The following is a 14,395-nucleotide window of genomic DNA, read 5'->3' as shown; positions in this document are numbered from 1 at the left end:
AAATTATTCCTTGACAAAGACTGGAGTTGGACAGTCAAAAATCCAATTTTTGTGTTAGGAAATTACAGACTCTGTAGCTGTTCAACTTTGCTTCCAGATACAATTTCATGTTGTAAAAACAACATTCATACTTGATGTCTGTTGTACTCTTTACTCCATGAAGACTAGAATCCTGTATTGGGAGCTCATAAAGACCACTATCAACAAACAACCTGATACCTTTTCTTCCAGTTCTGTTGCTAGAGTCTGCAGGGCTTCCGTCTTCTCCTGCTGCAAGATGGCGACCTTGTCAGACAGCTCCTTGTCCTTCTGCTCTAAGGCAGCTTTGTACTCCTCACACTGTTGCTTGACTTCTTCAATCTGAGTGGTGAAGACACTTATTTCATTCTCACTTGTCTCAAGCTTCTGCAGTAGATCCTTGTGTTTCTCTGCCTCCTCTCTAAGAGAGTCCCTTTCTCGGACGACCTCATCGTACTGCATCTGCCTGAACTCCATCATTTTCTCAAACTCTGCAACCTTCTTCTGAGCTCCCGCCAGCCTTTCTTCCAATCCTTCGTTCTGTTCTTGGCTTTCTGACAGCTGCTGCTTCAAGGAGGCTAACTGTTCTGTCAGTTGGTTTCTCTCTGTTTCTGTCTGTGTTGCCCCTTCAGCTTGTGTCCTCCTTGATTCCTCCAAGTCCTTTAATAAGTTGGCTTTCTCTTCAGACTCTTGTTTTAACTTATCTTGGATCTCCTTACATTGGGATTCTAGTGTGCCTATCTGATTGGCGTTGTCTTGTAAAGTAGACTCAAGTTCTTTTACTCTCGTTTCTCTTTCACACACTGTGGCCTCATGCTCTTGTTTCTGTGTTTGCATCTGTGTTTGTAGTTCTGAGATCTTGCTTTGAGCCATGGCAATCTTCTGTTCTGCCTTCTTCTTCAGTTCTCCAAGTCGAGTCTTTGCTTTGCTCTCCAAGTCTTTAGCCTGCTCCTGTATAGTCTTGGCATTCTCTTCCTGAAGTTTTGAGATTTCTGCCACCTTTTTCTCTTCTGCTATCCTTGCAGCTTCCTGCTGGTTTTGACACTCGGTTGTGAGCTCTGCAAGCCGTGTTTGTAGCAGCTGGCTTGCCTGACTACTATCTAAACTCTGTTGCTGATGGTCTGAAAGTGACTTTTCCAGTCCTGATATTCTGGCTTCTCTCTCCTGAACTTGAACCTCGTAGGTTTCTGCCTTGGACTTGAGCTCTTCCTGGAGGCTTTTGACCTTGGATTGGAACTCCCCAAGCCTATGCTCAGCTTTCTCCTTAAGTTTTGTAAGCTTGGCTTGGCCCTGCTCTTCAACTTCCTTGACACGCTGCTCCAATTCTGACTGCTTTTCCTTCTCAAGGTCTGCATACCTCTGTGAGTTCTCCTGCTCTTTGACTGACAGCTGTTCCTTCAGCTGATTCACCTCCCCCTGTAGCTGTGCCACCTGCTGTTCATACTCCCTGACCTTCTGTTCAGCTGCTTGCTGTTTGGATTCCAGCTCTTGTATCCTGGTCTGGCTGTTCTGTGTTTCTGCTTCAAACTTTTGCGCCGTCTGGTCTTGAGTTTCCTGCATGTGTTTTAGCTCACTCCTTGCCTGTTCCAGTTCAGCTTGTACTTTTCCCATCTCCTCCACTTTTGTGCTACCGTCCTGTTGAAGTGCTTCAAGCTGTTTTTCCTTTCCACTCAGTGTTTCCTGTAACTCCTGGATGGTGCTTTCACTGGTCTTCAACTTTTCCTGCATCTTTTGGATTGTCTCCTTAAACTTCATCCTCAAGTTTTCTGCCTCCTTTTCCATTTTTGAGATTGTCTCGCTCTTCTCTTGAAGAGAGGCCTTCCATTTGGTCTCCACCTGTTCCAGCTGCTGCCGGTGCTGCTGCGTGATATCCTGCAGCTGCTGTTGGTATTCAGACACTTTACTCTGCAGGTTTTGCTGCAGCTCCTCTGCACCAAGTTTAGCCTGTTCCTCCTTTTCCTTGATCTGCTGCCTCAGCATCTCTACTTCCTGGGCAAAGGAAGCCTTCTGAGACTCCAACTTCTCTTGGTACTCGCTTACCGAAGACTTGTGCGTCATCGCAAGCTTCTTAAGTCGTGCTCCTGCTTCTCCAAGCTTGTCTTTCGTCCCCTGAAGTTGCTGGGACTTCTCCTGAAGCTGCCCTTGAAGGTCCTTAACTGTGGCTTGGTATTCTAAATCTTTGTCAACGAGGTCCCCTATTCTGTTCTCGAACTGTAGCTTCTGTTCTTCCATGTCTGACTGCAGGTTTTTCTTCATCTCGGCCATGTTGTTCTCCTGTTCTGTGTGGAGTTGTTGTACCTGTTCTTGGTGCTGAACTCTCAGTTGTTCTAGCTGTGTGGAGTGCTCATCCCGGAGTTGCTGCATTGAAGCCTGCATTTGCTGTACTGTTTCCTGCAACTTACATCAGAACAAACATGAGTTACAGAAAAACTTTCCATGACAAGTTGAAACACTATGGTTGAAATGAAGCGAATCATATTCTTATTTAAAGCATTCGACTTATATACACATTCGGTATATCAAAAATGCAACATAGGCCAGTAAACTTATTTCTATCCATACAAGTATAACAATACTCAGTCTGGTAGTTGTATTTTCTATCCTGTAACAGAATATTGAGACACCAAAACTTAGACTGAATAAACTCAATATTGAAAAAAAAGTGCCATACACAAAGTGTATCCCCAAAGACCAACACTTGACATTGTACAAACATGCATTAACTAAGATAAGCACAGGATTCTTATCCATACCTTGTTTTCATGTTCAGCCTTAATAGCTTCCACAGACTCAGCATGCTGCTTCTCTAGTTGAGATAGAGCCTCTGACTTCTCTCTCTCCAGCCCCTCCATCCTCTGCTGCCACTTGGTTTCCTTAGCAGACATCAACTCCTGCAGCTCTTGCTGCTTCTGCTGCAGTCCTGACTCACGCTCTGACTGCACATCCTGCAGGGTCTTCTCCTTCTCCTCTTGGATTGTCTTAAGTTGCTGGGAGAATTCCTCTTCTTTTGTTGTTAGAAGACTTTGGTGATGTTCTTCAACTTCCTTACGGACTGTCTCCAAGTTCTGCTTCCATTCTGCTTCTTTAGTTGAGAGCAATTCTTCCACCTCCTTTTCCTTGTTCTGTAAAGCAGCTTCCTTTTCTGACTGAATGTCTTGAAGAAGTTTGTCTTTTTCCTCCTGAACTGCTTTGATCTGCTGTGAGAATTCTTCCTCTTTTGTCCTGACGAGAACGTCTCTCTGTTCCGTGATCTCCTGTATCTTTATTTCCCAAGACTTCTCTTGCTCACTAAGCTTCAAACTTAGCTGTTCGTCCTTTTCTTTCAGGATGGCTTCATGCTCTGCAGATGCTTCTCCATGTTTCCCTTCAGCTTCTTGTCTGATCTCCTGAAGTTGCTTTGAATATTCCTCATCCTTTGACTTCAAGAACTCCTCGTGTTCAGCTTGCAATGTCTTCACACGACTCTCAGCCTCCTTACTTGCAGCGTTCAGTTTCTCGTTGAGATCTTCTTCCAGCTTTCTCAACGCTGCTTGGTGTTGCTCCTGAGCTTGCTGTAGGTCCCTGCTTGCTTGTTCCTGTGCTGCGGTGAGCTCTGTCTCTCGGTTGTGCAGGTCTGCTTGCACCTGGTTAGCACTGGCCTGCAGCTGGGTCCTCTCCTCTTCTAGAGAAGCAATCCTTTCCAACATCTGGCCCTCTCTCTCAGACATCTCAGCCTTGTTCTTCTCCATCAAGAAGGAGACTTTCTCCTTCAATTCCTCCTCCCGTTTCTCAGACTGCTGAAGTTTTTGTGTCCAGGCTTCTTCCATTTGTTCCAATCTTGTCTTAGCCTCCCTTTCTGCGCTCTCAAGTGCCGACTGCAAATTCTTCATCTCAGATTCGTGTGATGCTTGAAGTGCTTCGGCTTCTCTTTGGTTTTTATTGCTGATTTCTTGCAGCTGGTTCTCGAGTCCCTCCTTAATGTTAAGGGCTTCTTTTGCTTTCTCCTCAAGTTGGTGTTCTAACTGTTTCCTTTCGTTGTTGAAGGATTCTTGGAGTTCTTTGGACTCAGTTTCGTACTTTTGGGTAAGTTCTCGTATTCTCGCCTCAAACTCTTCAACCTTAGTGGAAATCTCTGTTTCTTTCTCTTGAAGACTACTTTGGAACTGTTCTCTCTCATTGTTGAATGCATCCTGTGCTTCTTTGACTTGCTCCTGATGCTTTCCTTGCAACTCCTGTATTCTTAACTCAAACTCCTGCACTTTGTTTGCCTCTCCTTCCTTAGCTGAGAGTTGATCTTGTAGCTGTTTTCTCTCACTCTGTGAAGACTCTTGCAGTTCCTTCAACTCAGCTTCATGTTTCTGGTTCAACTCTAGTATTTTTGCTTCCATCACCTGTAACTTGCTTGTTGCCTCCTTCTCCTTTTCTTCATGATCTTTAAGAAGTTGCTCTCTCTCTGTCTTGAACGTCTCATGCAGTTCTTGGATCTGAGTTTGATGCTTGCTTGTTAGCTCTTGTATGTTTGTCTCTAAGCCTTGCACCTTTTCGGCTAGTTCCGTCTCCTTGGTTTGCAATGATTCGACCATATCTGAGGATTTCTTGTAGGTTTCGTCCTTTTCTGCAATCTGTTGCTGGTGTTCTGCAGTTATCTAAGAGTAAGATAGTATTTCAAAACTGTTAATTGGGCCTATGGAAAGGGTTACTAAGTTATGGCAGAATTTCACAACTCTTTTAACCTTTAGTACATTTTGTATCTGTGTGGCTGGTACATGTACAAGTGCTCTTTGGTATATCACACCTGGTCTAGCTTTGCAAGAATGAGATGCGACAGCAGCTGGTTATATATTATACTGAATAACCTGTCACACCTAAGCTTTGCAAATCTGACTGCAAGCGTGGTTCAAAGCTACAATGTACATTTGTATCTAGTGAAGATGCTCCTACAGTAGTTGATGGCAAAGTGTTCTATTCTACGATAGTTCAACTTCAAGAAAAATACACAATTTAATCTTTTAACACATCAATCCTCGGTTAATAACTCGGGTATTTGAAGGCATGACTATAAATGTTCTTTGCATTCTAACCTGTTGAATCCTGGTCTCCAGCTCCTGTACCCTCTGCTGGTACTGTGTGACCTGCTCAGCGACCTCGCTGCCCTTCCCCTCCAGAGCTCCCTGTAGCCCGGCCAGTTCCCTCTGGTGGTTTTCCCTCAGCTGTGTCATCTCGCTGCCCCTCTCTGTTAACTCCTTCTGGTGGGTCTCCTTGAGCTGAGCCACGGTGGTGGTGTGCTGATCGCGGAACTGCTCCAGCTTGGCACGGAACTTTTGCGTCAGGTCTTCAAGCTCTTTTCTGTGGGACAAAACAACAAATTGAAGATCTCATACCTCATACCAGTTTTTGTGAATATCTGAAATACTGCATGCCATAGCCCTAGCCAACACAGATGCTAGTGATCCTAGCTCCCCTTCCCTTTAATCCAAGCTATCTCCCAGTTTTGCGTAAGGTCTTCCAGCTACTTTCTACAGGACGAACCATGGCAATCAGAGATGGCAGACTTTACTCCCTTACCAACTATAACCCTTCCAGTCCCACAGACAAAATCTCAGCACTGAAGATGAATGGCAATGATACATTGGTTGTATTAAGAATTATAGAAACACAGTCACACTCACACACACACATACATACAGACACACGTCAACAGTACTGCAACTTTCTTATCATCATTGGGAGTACACAAACCCATTTCACTCCATCTTATCTGCTAATTTGAATGCCTTTTCTTAATTCATTTAAAGACTTCAGTGGTATTTTGTGGTTTCAGTCTCTTCAGTCATCATATTTTTATCTTAATCCATTTTTCTGTCGTGATGTTCTGTCCTTTAAAGTGTAGCTTGTGAGCCTCATCCTGTTCGATATCTTTATCTTTAAGTCATTTTCTTCTGTCATGATGAACAGCGTAAAAGATGCTTACTTGTGAGCCTCCTCTTGTTCCTTCTGCTTGGTTTCCCACTGCTGGATGGTCTCGATGGTCTCCTGCAGTTCTGCCTCGTGTTTCTCAGTCAGACTCTGCAGCTGCTGTTTACCCATCGTCTCCAGGTTTGACGTGATCTACACAAACAAACAAAAACAAATAAGTGTAAGATTAGTTTTAGTTACCTGTCAATGTGTCTGACATTACTGTACTAGTTGTTAGGATATTCAACATGATAGTATCTGTAAACATCATTCAGTATCTTTTGCAGGGAGGTATAATGATATTTACTGAGATGGTGTGTCAGATATCATTCTCTCCCAGTGGAGGCCCACTGTGCACCAGGATAGAGGAGATGAGGAGGTAAGTACAACAGAAACAAATCTTTAAAGTCTGCACAATATAAAATGCTGAAAATAGTCGAAGACAAACAAATATGATAAACTGATTGATGTGATCCCGATTTTCATCTTTTTATTAGCCAGTGATCATAGTGGTCTATTTTGCATAATTTTATACAGCAAATTTCCAGAGTGCACTAAAAATAATGTTTAAAGATTTCCATTTTTTTATACTTAGTCTTGCAAGGATTCTTATGTAGTTCTATCCTTCCCCAAATGTGTCTCCAGACACCATTGCATCAACATTTTTTCATAAGATCAATCGAGCAGGATTCTTTAGTGCAGCAGAAAAGAAGTGAGAGGAGTAAAGAGGGCTGTTAATAACCTTTCTGTGCTGTTTGAAAATTTCCAATCTTTTATAGTATCTAGTCTTGCAAGGATTATTGTGTAATTTTGTCTAATCTGTCTCATACATTTTGTACAAGTCTGAAGTATACCTCTGCCTCAACATTTTTTATAAGATCAAGCAAGCAAGATTCTTTTAAGTGCATCAGAAGAGAAGTCAGAGCAGTAAAGACTACTGCAGTGTCTTTTCTGTGCTGTTTCGAATATTTCTTTACATCGCCTTACTGGGACTGTTGTGTAGTGTTGGCTATCTTTCCCCTAATGCGTCTTTAGTAAAACACTGCCTCAACATTTTTCAAAGATCAATCAAGCAAGATTCATTTGAGTGCAGCAGAAAATAAGGCAGAGCAGTGACTGTCAAAGATAGCTGTTAAATCTCTTCTGTGCTCTTGGAAAATTTCAAATTTTTCAGAATAGACTTGCCACTGCTACATGTACGTTAGAATAATTATTGTGGTTTATCTTTTCCCTCATCTTTCTCCAGACAATACTGTCTTAATAAATATCTTTAAGATCAATTGAGTAAGTTGAGTAAGATTTCTTAGTGCATGAGAAAAGAAGTGAGAGGAGTAAAGAGGGCTGTAGTACCTCCTCCACTTCCTCCTCTCTCCTGGACACAGCCTCCAGGAGCTTCAGGCACACAACAGGGTTACAGGAAGGCAAAGAAGGAAAATTACAACTTCTGGGAAAGAAGGGAAGAAAGGACCTTGTACAAGCTGAAGACACCTTACAGTTTTCAAGAAAGCTTTCTTACTAGTTTTCAATTGAAAGTTCATCTGTGTTGGTAGAAGTCATTATGAATCAAGGTTATTCCTTGACAAAGATTATAGCTGATCAGTCAAAAATTTGGGTGCTGATCAGTCGAAAATTTGGGTAAGTCCAATTTGTTGTGTTGGCATTTACAGTTTAACCTTGATTCAGCTTTCTAGTTCTTTTGATCATTTTGTGATCATCTCTTTGTTTTGGATCTCTTTAGAAAACAAATATGGTTTCTTACAAAGCAAGAAAGTATTATTTTCAAAATTTGTCCAAAAGAAAATCAGCCAAGATATACAAACATGTAGACAGGATTTTTTGTTTTAAAAAAAAGATATCATTCATAAACTTTTCCAAGTTGTTGTAATTGTTTACTAATAGACAAAACTCTAGAAATTTGTGGTAATCTTCAGAATGTACAAAAACCCTGGAAAAGGACATGAAGAGGAGAAATTCTGTGAAAGGGCTAAAATAAAAATGAGAAATGGTTTCTAACGAAGAAGGAGGAAATACATCAACAATCTATGACTTCTAACAGGTTAACTGATTTCTACATGTATATAAGGTCGTTGGTAGAGCAATTCTTCACCTAAATCCAGATACATCCATTCATTTCAAGCCTTCTTCTGTGAAAAGAAAATAAGATGAGAAAAAGTCTGGGTAAAACTCAAGACTTCTTACTTCATCAATCTCTGACTCCTTGGAGCCGAGAACGTCTTGAAGCTGCTTGTCTTTCTTGGTGGCCAGTTCTGCCAGCCTACCCTCCCACTCTGCTCTCTGCTGTTCCAACAGCTGGCCCTAGAAGAAAGGATTTGGACCTTAAATTTTTCGAGGTGCTTGTTTTTTGTTTGTATTGTTTGTTTGTATTGCATACCCAGTAAACTGCCTCATGGCGTAACACACCAGGATTGTACTGATGAGTACAAGCTGCATATCCGGACGTATATGTATATATTTGATCCACTCACACCGGGAAGGAACCCTACTGTTTTAGATATGCCTGGTGGGTCATTTTACGTGCTCGAGGTGTGGCTCTCCTCAAAGACGGGTTTTTAGGAAGTTACATCCCAATACAAGCTACCTCTAGAGCTTTTTTTTCTCAAAAGAATAACAGAACAAGACAATGACAGGTAGCAGACTTCACCCCCTTGACAGTAAGCACTCCCTGGCAACTATGCAGCTACAACGTCTTTTCTTAAAGGAAGATGAAGCAATAATATCCCCCGAAAATCGGATTTAGAAAGTCAATCTATTTAGTCATTTCTATACATGATTAGTTCAAACAACACTATCACAATGTATAGCGACGTCCACTATGCATAGATACGACGTCGTTGTGCTGTGGGAACTCACTGAAATCGTCGCGCTATCGGCACGCCTGGAGGAGCAGCCATTTTTCAAATTTCCCGAGCGCGGGCACGTGACTTCCCCGAAGCGTCCCGAACGCTTCCGGGAATTTGATCACGTGAGATTAGAACTCCGTGACCTTTCTGACCCCCGCATGTGGCATGAGTGTGACTTAAGGGTGTCCACTACACTTTGCTGACTGCTCCTTGATAATTCCTTAAGACAATCTGGCCCCATCTTCAAGACATTGTAACACCCACCTTAGCCTCCAGTTGTTGCTGTAGCTCCTGTTCCCGTGTAGACAGCTTGGCTTGCCACTCCTGGTCCTTCTGTAACAGTTGTTCCTCTACAGCTGATGCCGACTCCAGACCTCCTGACGACTGCTCTACACTGCCGTTTGTCTTGTTGTTCTGCGAGAGATTGTAGTGCATGAAAAAATTGCAACCTACTTGTCTTGGACTAATGTTGAACAAACTTCCAAGTAACATGTTGCCTTTGCTATATTTTCAATTTTACACAAAAAATATATTACTTAGCATCGCAGACTCACCATTGGGAAATCTTAAAAGGCCTTTGTCTTAATTTCCAAATGAATGAATGTTGAAATTTTGAACTTTGTTTGAAAGGGATGGTTTATTTCATATTGGGGTGTTTTAATTAGTGTTTTGACGAATTGACGTTGATTAATTTGTGTTACAAATCTTAAGGTTACCCTTAGTCTTTAAGGAGATCTTGGACATCAATTCTTAAGAGTATTCAAGGAATCCTATACCTGCTCCAGTTCCTTGAGTCTTGCCTTGAGTTCTGACACCTCCTTGTCTTTGCTCTTCTCTCCTCCTGAAGACTTACCCAGCTCTGCAGAAACTACAGGAAACAACAACCAAGGTCAGCTACAAGGTCATTTTTAAACTTTCAACTATCCTGTGTGAACAATCCTAATGATAAAATCTTAGAACTTAGAAGAAACTTAAGTCTACCTCCTGTAATCTATCTGTATTGTGTTGTCAGCAGGCCACTAGCCCATTTTAAAACTATCAGCTAGCTGTTCATGTGCAGCTCTACATGTATATATGACTTGTATGTTATGCCGCAATAGATAGATACGAGAGCTGCTACTAGAAAACAGAAAATGATCCATTTCTGAATAGAGTAGCTTGCTACTTGCGAACTAGCACTACATCTTGCTACATATCTAGCAATCCTAGCAGCCTACAAGGAAAGCAGGCAATGCTGGAAATGAAAGTAGACAAAGCTGACGGCTGAGTTTGATTTCTACTTTGACTTAACACTGTATATGTCTAGGTAGTCCAACAAGGGCTAACCATAAGGTTTGTATAGCGATCTTTACATTTTGTGCAACACCAATTTTTTTTATTGATTCAGATTTTTTTCCCTTTTTCTTTTGCGTTTCATGGTACTTGCAAAGTACAAAGTTCTTAACCAAATTGATGTGGAAAAAATACAAAATTTATCATAACACCTAGAGGAAAGGTGGACATTAAAAATGCATCATTGTATCCAGAGCACTTACTGAAAGATATTGCTGTTATCATGCCCTAACAAAAACAATTTGAGATTAGTGTTGGACAATCTATTAACTACACTAGTTAGCAAATGAGCCATGTTGCATGTACTCACACAGAGACAGGAGTCCAGCGATGGAACATGCAACAGAGAAGTGGTGAGAGTTAGTGTTTACTGCTGCAGGGGGTGCTTAGAGTTTCTGCTATTCTACATGTATGTAACACCAACTCTCCAAGCAGAGGACGGGTTTCGGCTGATTTTTGACATGTTTTTAGGCTTTTTTGTCGGGCTTCCTACTATGTCATCTTTTTTTCGTATAGCCAACCCAACTATACAAAAAAAAGATGACAAAGTAGAAAGCCCGACAAAAAAGCCTAAAAACACGTCAAAAACCAGCCGAAACCCATCCACTGCTTGGAGAGTATGTAACATCAACTTGCATAAGTTTGCCGGATTCCCTACGACCACTAAAATCCTTGAATTTAAAGATGCAGCATCAGAAATCCAAGAGGTACAAACACTTCAGATATCCAGGTGTTCAAGACACTCTTGAGAAGGCCTTGGGTATCCGGTGCCATTATGAGAGTTGATGTTATGTTACAATGGTGATTTGTAATTGATACAAAAACTGTGAAGTTAGTGTCAAGATTATGTGCAATGACATGACACTTTCTAAGGTGCACTATGGTTATATCTGTGACTATTTAGTATTGCAGCAATGGGGGAAAAGTCCAATCATACAGGCATGGAGTGTTACTTAAATAGGTTGCGTAAGTTTGTAATTATTTCATTTATTGACTTCAACACACTGGGTAAATATGAACAGTCAGAGTACAAAACATGGAATCCGATGTTTCCAGCTTTAAATTATTTGCTGTCCCACTCATTGTTTGGGAGCCCGTGTTATTAATTTCCGTTGTTAAATCTGTCATTTTAATGAAATTGTCATTTTAATGAAATTGTGATGAAAACATGTAATAAGATCATGATATTTTAGACATAGAAACATCATGTTCACAACAGCACTCACCTATCTTCTGAGCTTGCAGTTCTGTCTTCAACAGCTTAATTTCTTTGTCCTTTGCTTCCAGATTCTATGACAGGAAATTCACAAAACACACAATTTATCATATTGACTGCCATATCAAAAATGTGAGCAATAAATTTCTGGAGGATTCAGACCTTAACCCTTGTCATGCTGGTGTTTTTGACGCAAATTATTCCATTAATTTGAATTATCAATCAGGTCATTGGCCCTTGACTTGACTAGTTACTAATCCGCATTCGTTGCATTTTGCTGCCGTGTGATGCGTTCAGCTGAAAATTACCCCCAACCCGTACATATACGGGACCCACACACAGGTTCTATAAAGTGCAACCCATATATATATATATATATACATATATACATATGGGTCCCGTAGGACAAGGGTTAAGATGAGCCGCGGACTTCCTCCTTGACAGACCTATACCTATGATTAGCTAATAGTATGCAGACTGAATCATCACACTTCTAGCAGCTTATATACAAACAAAGTCATTGTATGTTCTGACCTGCAGTAAGTCCTGGTGCTGGGATGTGAGGGCGCGGCTGGACTTGGTGCTGGACTCCAGCTGTTCGATCAGGTGCCGAGCGTCCTGCAGCTGCCCGTCCAGACGCACCTGCTCTTTGTCCTTCCACTCCTGGAGGAACAAAAACATTCAATTTTGTGTTAAACATGTAAAAAATAGTGCTTGCAGATGGGATTTTAAAGGTACATGTATATCATTATTGACATGGACGTTGTGCTTTCAGGGGAGCAGATTTCACAACGGTGCGGGAGTTTGGAAAAAGGTGGGCTTTTTTTAACAAGTTTGCTCAGTGCAAGGCCATACATGTAGTAAGAGACTACTTCTATGCAGTGAACTAATGCTCACTGAAGCAACCTCTCTCATCCTAAGTCAGTAACAACAAGCTTAGGCAAGCTCGACTAAATAGAAGAAGCAGGGGTTACGAATTTCAAGGCTCCCTACTCTTTTCCACCCTTCCCTGTATTATTTTGATTTTTTCCAACCGTTACAGTTTCCCCACCTGTAGCTGCTGGACCTGTTGAGCCTTGCTCTCTAGCTCTGTAGCCAGCTTCTCCCGCTCGCTGGTCAGCTGGGCCGTGCGCTCCTTGTTGTTCTTGATCATGTCCTTACACTTGTTCAGCAGGTCCTCAAGACGTCGCACCTTCTCCTTAAGGATCACGTTCGTCTTGGACAGCTCTGCAGCATCTTAGAATACAAATATAAAACATCGACTTGAAGATCAGAATTAGTAGTGGCATTTACTTACCTAATTATAAACAAGTTAGCTTCATATTTGCTCTACTTCTAGTGTCAACCAATAAATTTTTACATTATTGGGAAATTCCCTTAATATGCGATTAAAAAAGAAAGGACTTCTTTTCTCGAGAAATTCCAAGTTTAGTATCTCTTAAAGATAACACAAGTGCAGCAGGTAAGCATTATATCAAAATTGAATACAAGTGTCAAGACTTAGTACATAATTATCAATTGCAAGTGATTACACATTGTATAAAAAAGGTACAAGACAGGGAAATCATACAGCATTTTCACAAACCCAATGCACAATGATTCTTGCTAGTCTACCTCAGTCTCTACATTTAGTTTCACGCTGTTTCTCTGTCAGTAGATTTGTGAAAGCATGACTGTCACTCACCAACAGTGTCCCCATCTCCTTTAGCATTGCCACTCCCCTCAGCAGCATTCTCCAGGTTTCCTTGTTTCAGCAGCCGCACCTGACAGAGGAAACAAATAAATATTACTCCATGCAAACTGTCTCACTCTCACTCACTCTCTCCCATAGCTTAATCAGCCGTCGGGGCAGCATGGCACTCAGTGAAGTCTCTCCACTGCTGGCGGTCTTCCGCCAGTCTGGTCATTTCTGTCTACTGTGTGAGAATAAACTTGTCAAGATGCAGAGATTTGACTTTTTATCAATATTTGAGATGTCTATAAGAAGCTTCATCGACACATCCAGTGCTAACACTGGTCAAAATTGACTCCCCTATCCTCAACTTTTTCAATGAAACAGCCGATGACGACAGGAAAGAGTAAGATTCTTGGCGTTGGGGAAATAAAAACAATGAGACTCAGTACGCGACCAGGTTTGTCTCTTTCAAGAAGTACGATGTACTTGTCATAACTGGCTTTGCCATTAATACAGGAGACAGGTGTGTTTCTGATTTATGCTTTAATTTTTTTCATGATATTTCAGACTATGTAACCCACCTGTGTTTGTAGAACACCGATGAGTTCATCCTTCTCCTCAAGGTTGAAGCGGAACTCCTCCTCAAGGTGCCGTTTTGCCTGCTGGTCCAGAGCTGCTGCCTGGAAAGCAGACAAATATTCTTAAGACATTTATTTTTATCTCTTTTTTAATCGGTTTGCTCAGTGCAAGGCCTGAGGACCACCTCTGGGCCCTGAACTACATGTAAGTTGGTGGGAGATACTGTAAATGCAGAAATGCTCGCGGTAGTTTTATATTCAAGGTTTTTGCGGGGACCGTTTCACCGCGAACTAAACATTTTGCCCAATACTGTAGCAGTATGTGACTATAGCGCTGCCGCGAACTTAAAACCACCGCAAACACTCCAGTTTCACTTTAGCAATAAATAAAAACCACGCGAACTTAAAAGCATTTACAGTATATAGGACTGTGCTAGGAGATGGCGGTGAATGTTGGAAGGTTTCAGAGGGCTTGTGGGTTGTACTTGAGATGGAAACACTTGTCAGAACGGGTTCAAGTCTGTGGAAAGAAGCTGTTGCTCTAGAATTGCTACCGTTGCTAAGAGTAAAACTTATTGCAGGATATTGTGTCCTTACAGAGCTAGATGACAGATTATAGTAACTGTCCAATTATATTCCAACAGCAGTTTGGCAGTGAAGCATGATTTTTACATTTTTATCTAATGACAACTTGTCTAGGGGCCACCAGACGATAAAAGAACTGAGATGATATCCCTTCTCCATACTGTATCACAAGACATATTAAGTAATTGATTACCTT

The 14,395-nt window shown here is 41.5% G+C and overlaps 1 protein-coding gene across 5 annotated transcripts in view; it reads right to left on the bottom strand.

Moving 5' to 3' along the window:
• Window positions 1-14,395, bottom strand: part of LOC136447244 (golgin subfamily A member 4-like) — a 62,542-nt gene that overhangs the window by 22,286 nt on the left and 25,861 nt on the right. For 4 of the 5 annotated variants that reach the window (XM_066445965.1, XM_066445963.1, XM_066445966.1 and 1 more), the window contains 12 exons: window positions 13,618-13,716; window positions 13,046-13,124; window positions 12,413-12,597; window positions 11,896-12,024; window positions 11,372-11,435; window positions 9,590-9,681; window positions 9,078-9,227; window positions 8,152-8,268; window positions 5,969-6,105; window positions 5,079-5,343; window positions 2,772-4,643; window positions 220-2,415 (listed from right to left, as the gene is read on the bottom strand). In XM_066445965.1, the coding sequence (XP_066302062.1) occupies window positions 220-2,415; window positions 2,772-4,643; window positions 5,079-5,343; window positions 5,969-6,105; window positions 8,152-8,268; window positions 9,078-9,227; window positions 9,590-9,681; window positions 11,372-11,435; window positions 11,896-12,024; window positions 12,413-12,597; window positions 13,046-13,124; window positions 13,618-13,716 (5,385 nt within the window). The remainder of the gene's footprint in view (window positions 1-219; window positions 2,416-2,771; window positions 4,644-5,078; window positions 5,344-5,968; window positions 6,106-8,151; window positions 8,269-9,077; window positions 9,228-9,589; window positions 9,682-11,371; window positions 11,436-11,895; window positions 12,025-12,412; window positions 12,598-13,045; window positions 13,125-13,617; window positions 13,717-14,395) is intronic. The other variant, XM_066445964.1, reaches the window with a different exon arrangement.

The sequence above is a fragment of the Branchiostoma lanceolatum genome, chromosome 13 (genome assembly GCF_035083965.1).
Source record: "Branchiostoma lanceolatum isolate klBraLanc5 chromosome 13, klBraLanc5.hap2, whole genome shotgun sequence".
In the NCBI taxonomy this organism is placed as follows: Eukaryota; Metazoa; Chordata; class Leptocardii; order Amphioxiformes; family Branchiostomatidae; genus Branchiostoma; species Branchiostoma lanceolatum.
This window is presented reverse-complemented; position numbering and strand designations above follow the sequence as displayed.